The sequence below is a fragment of the Pygoscelis adeliae genome, unplaced genomic scaffold (genome assembly GCF_000699105.1).
Source record: "Pygoscelis adeliae isolate BGI_AS28 unplaced genomic scaffold, ASM69910v1 Scaffold114, whole genome shotgun sequence".
In the NCBI taxonomy this organism is placed as follows: Eukaryota; Metazoa; Chordata; class Aves; order Sphenisciformes; family Spheniscidae; genus Pygoscelis; species Pygoscelis adeliae.
In genome coordinates this window covers 4,982,813-4,986,578 of record NW_008824587.1, presented here as the reverse complement: position 1 = coordinate 4,986,578, position 3,766 = coordinate 4,982,813, and the positions used below count along the sequence as shown (strand labels likewise).

Sequence of the window (3,766 nt, the reverse complement as noted above, 5' to 3'; positions counted from 1 at the left end):
GGGGCCCTGCCACTTGCCGGCAGCGGATATGTTCCCCCAAAAAATCCATTTTCGCATGGCTTGTGTCTGACGGGCCCCGCTCCCCTCCTCTGCCGCCGCTGCCTTCCTTCTCGCAGACTCAACGAGCAACAGCCGTGGCAAACAGGAGCCGCGGTGGCCGTTAAGTGATCCGGCCGAGCAGGTGCAGTTTAAAATTACATTACGTGCCATTTCTGTAGCGCTGGCAGCAGCCCACCGAGCAACACGCGGCCCGGCAGCCCGAGCGCTGCACGGCCGCGCTAAACAACCCAAACTGGAGTGAAACCCTCTCTCACAATCACCATTTCCCGCATTTCCTTGACTGCTGCTCATGGCTTGTGGAAGCGGCAAATCTTTGCTTGCCTTTGGTTTAACCGCCCCAAAGCTCTGACACGTTTCCGATGCAGAAAAGCTCATTTCCGGGTCATTTTAGGGCCAAACGCTTCTTTCATCTCGACCAGCGCAATAGGACAACCCCCACTCTGTGTTTTATGGCACCTGAAGGATGTACTTATATGATATCCTTTATTATCTGCTTGAAATAACTCCAGAGGCCAAGGGGAGGCACGAGCCTGGTTTTGGAGAAAAACCCGAAGTCTGGCTGGTGAGGCGGGGGGTGGAGGGAGAAGTTGAAAACGGGGAGTCGGGCAGCCAGTCCCTCTGTCCTGGTGTCTGCTCTTAAATGTAGCTGGAAAACCAAGAGTTTTGCCCCTGTTCAGCCTCCTGGGACGGAGCAACCCTGACCCCTGGTTACACCGTCAGCCCCTGCTCCTGCCCATCCGCTCCAACATCCTGCGGGAGACTGCGACAGGGCCACTGAAGCTCACAGAGTGGCAATGCCATGTCCCCCGGCTGCCACCAAAGGACCCCAGCCAGAGCACCCCCTCCTTCCCCCGGGAACCAGGATTGCTTTAGGAAGCCCCCAGCCTTGCCCCCCTCCTGCTCCGCACCCCTGTCTTCCCCTGTCCAGGCCTTTCTGCAATGACCACCACAAGGAGCCACTCGACAGCCCAGCACCCCCAAATCCCAGCTGGAAAGATGCAGCTCCGCAGCCCATTTTGTGCCCCGGTCCCCAGGCACGTGTGGCCACACGCGTGCCCTGCCATCACCTACCACCGCAGACAAAGAAGAGCAGACCCTGCTGGAGCCGAAAAGGAGTGAGGTTTCACATCAGATCCCCCCCTCAGATGGGGAGATGGGGTGGAAGGAGAAGGGTAACAAACCACAAACTCCACCGTGGATTTTATTAAGCAAGAAGGAATTTCAACAGCAAACCCACATGTACAAAGAGACCCCGGCCTCGTGGCTCTCTGCCCTCGCATCCGACAACTCTGCACTCCAGCCACTGGCAGTCTGGAGCCCTGTTTAATTAACCCAGACAGCAATCAGCTCCCAGACGCAGCGCAAGCAGCCGCTGTTTCTGTACTCCCAGGATTCAGCCCCTTATTCCCGATCGCGTCATTTTGTTGCCCAAGGAGGGGACAATTCCTATTGAAAACCCAGTGCAATCACGTGGATTTCAGCATTTTTGACGGGGAGGGACTACAGGGAGACGCTGCAGACTGGGATCGGCTCTCAAACAGCCAATCCAGCAGGGATAATATCCAAAGGTAGTTCCCTGCCTGCTCCCGTCGGTATGCAATCACACACTGCCTGGTCTCCAAGGCATGAGGCACATCTCATATGATCCATCAGGAAACCAGTCAGGCACCAGTACAAGATGGGATTTCACTGTTGCACACACCAAGCCTGCCCCTGGGCTGCTCTGTAAATCACTGGTTTAGCTCCAGTCCAGGGCGGCCCCAAGACTTTAAGCCTTGATCTTCCCTGGGAGGGTGGGAGGAGGGATTTACCTATACAGCCCTAGAGCTGCAGAAGGCCAAGTTTGCTCCGGTGTGTTGTAAACCAGCTCTGCTCCCTCCCCACCCCAGCATTTTGGAGCATCAGTACTGGAGCCAGCAGCCAGACCCAGCTGGCAAAGGCATGGTGGGACTTGCCACCCCTCCACTGAATCACAAACAGTAAGAAGTGTCAAGTTTTGTCATGGCACAGGGAGGGACCACTTGGTCCCTACCAACGGGAGGGTGCCAGCTCTTGGCAGGAGAAAACTCAGCCCCGGAGTCCGTGGCGGCTGGTAGCAGAGCCACGCTGTGCTCCCAGGCAGGAGGAGATGGAGCGCAGCAGGGGACCACTGCTGTCTGCTGAAGGGGATCCCCTGTCCCCTCCCCGTACTTGAGCTCTCACACTCGAATGGCCGGGGGAGGGAAGATGCCGATCTCCTCCCGCAGGGACTCCACTGGCTGCTCCCAGCGCTGCTCGTAGTAGACATTCAGGATACAGCTGGCATTGCGCCCGCTCCGAATCGCCCAGGGAACCAGCTTGGTGGCCAGGACCTGCAGCTTTCTGAAACAAGAGACACAGATGGTGACAGTTTTGATTTCCATGTTGTGTTTTCAGTTTCCTTCTCCAAGTCTTCGGCAGATGCCAACCCCATGCATCCCATGTACCACAAGCCTCAAGACCCCTCTAGCATCCCTTCCACTTATCTCATAGGGGAAACTGAGGCACAGAAGAGGACGGTGTGCCGGGAAAGTTACAGTCGGCAGCAAACCCAAGATCAGACCTCAGGTTCTGCAATCCCCAAACTGTACTGGGCCACCAAAACAGATGTGCTGGGGCAGGGAACGGCCGTCAGCGTGGTGAGGGTCCTGCTGGCCCTCAACATGTGCCCAGCCAAGGGCAGCCAAGCCTGGGCATTGCTCCTCCTGCCTGGCCCAGGAGATTCAGTGCTGGAAGCAGATGAAACATCAGGTTCTGCTTCAGTGACCAGGCAAAGCCATGCCTCCCACTGTCACCGCTTCCCTGGGCCGTGGGGACAGAGCAGCAGGTTCACACGAGGGATCCCTGACTGACTCCCCCCTGCAAACTAGCAGTGTCCCCTCTTCATCCCCAGAGGATACCGGAAAGCATCACCCAGGCTGGCACGTCCCCTGGGCAGAGACTCCCTCCTCATCGGCCAGTGCTTACTGTGCGCTGAGACGGACGGGGCCGAACGCAGCTCCCAGGACACACATGGGCAGCCCCGTCTGGATGGCTTCGAACCACTTCACCACGACCTCGCCTGGGAGGGAGCAGGGAGGCCATGAGTGGGCAGGGCACCCAGGTCAAGGACTAGCCAGGGTCGTGCGGTCCTGCAACGCAGGCTGCACGATCTGCCCCTTCCCGAGGATGGCTACGCACCCGTCCCCTCTGCTTCTGCAGCAGGACTCGGGAATGCTTCCCAAGCCTGGCCGTGGCCTCATCCCGTGCCAGGACGAGCCTCGTCGTGCCTGACCCACCCAAGAGGGACAGCCCGGGGTCCCCGCGGGAGCAGCACCTCGCAGTCGATGCCCTGCAAGCTTGGGAAACACCTCCTGGGCAGGCTGGGTCCCTGCAGATCTTTAGCGACACAATTGCTGAAGCCTGATCCCCCGCGCAGCTTTCCTCATCTCTCGGCACGGGACAGACCTTTTACAAATGCCACCAGGTCTCAGCCAAAGCCTGCACAGGAGACCTGACATGCCGGTTCCTGCAGGCTCACCAGCAAGGCTTGACTTGTGACTACTGAGTCAGACGCAAAACAAGGGCAAATGACACGGGGACGTGTAGATAAGGAGCAACTAGGAACCCCTCACTTCTTGCCTTTGCTCAGAGCTTGCGAAACATCCCTCCCGCAGTGCCACGTTCCCTGCCAAGGAGCAAACACCCA

At 58.2% G+C, this 3,766-nt stretch overlaps 1 protein-coding gene across 1 annotated transcript in view; it reads right to left on the bottom strand.

The window, feature by feature from the left end:
- Positions 1-1,252: 1,252 nt before the first annotated feature.
- Positions 1,253-3,766, bottom strand: part of COQ4 (coenzyme Q4) — a 6,985-nt gene continuing 4,471 nt past the window's right edge. The window contains exons 6-7 of the mRNA XM_009322206.1: positions 3,046-3,139; positions 1,253-2,421 (exon numbers count right to left, since the gene is read on the bottom strand). Of these exons, the coding sequence (XP_009320481.1) occupies positions 2,259-2,421; positions 3,046-3,139 (257 nt within the window). The 3' untranslated portion in view covers positions 1,253-2,258. The remainder of the gene's footprint in view (positions 2,422-3,045; positions 3,140-3,766) is intronic.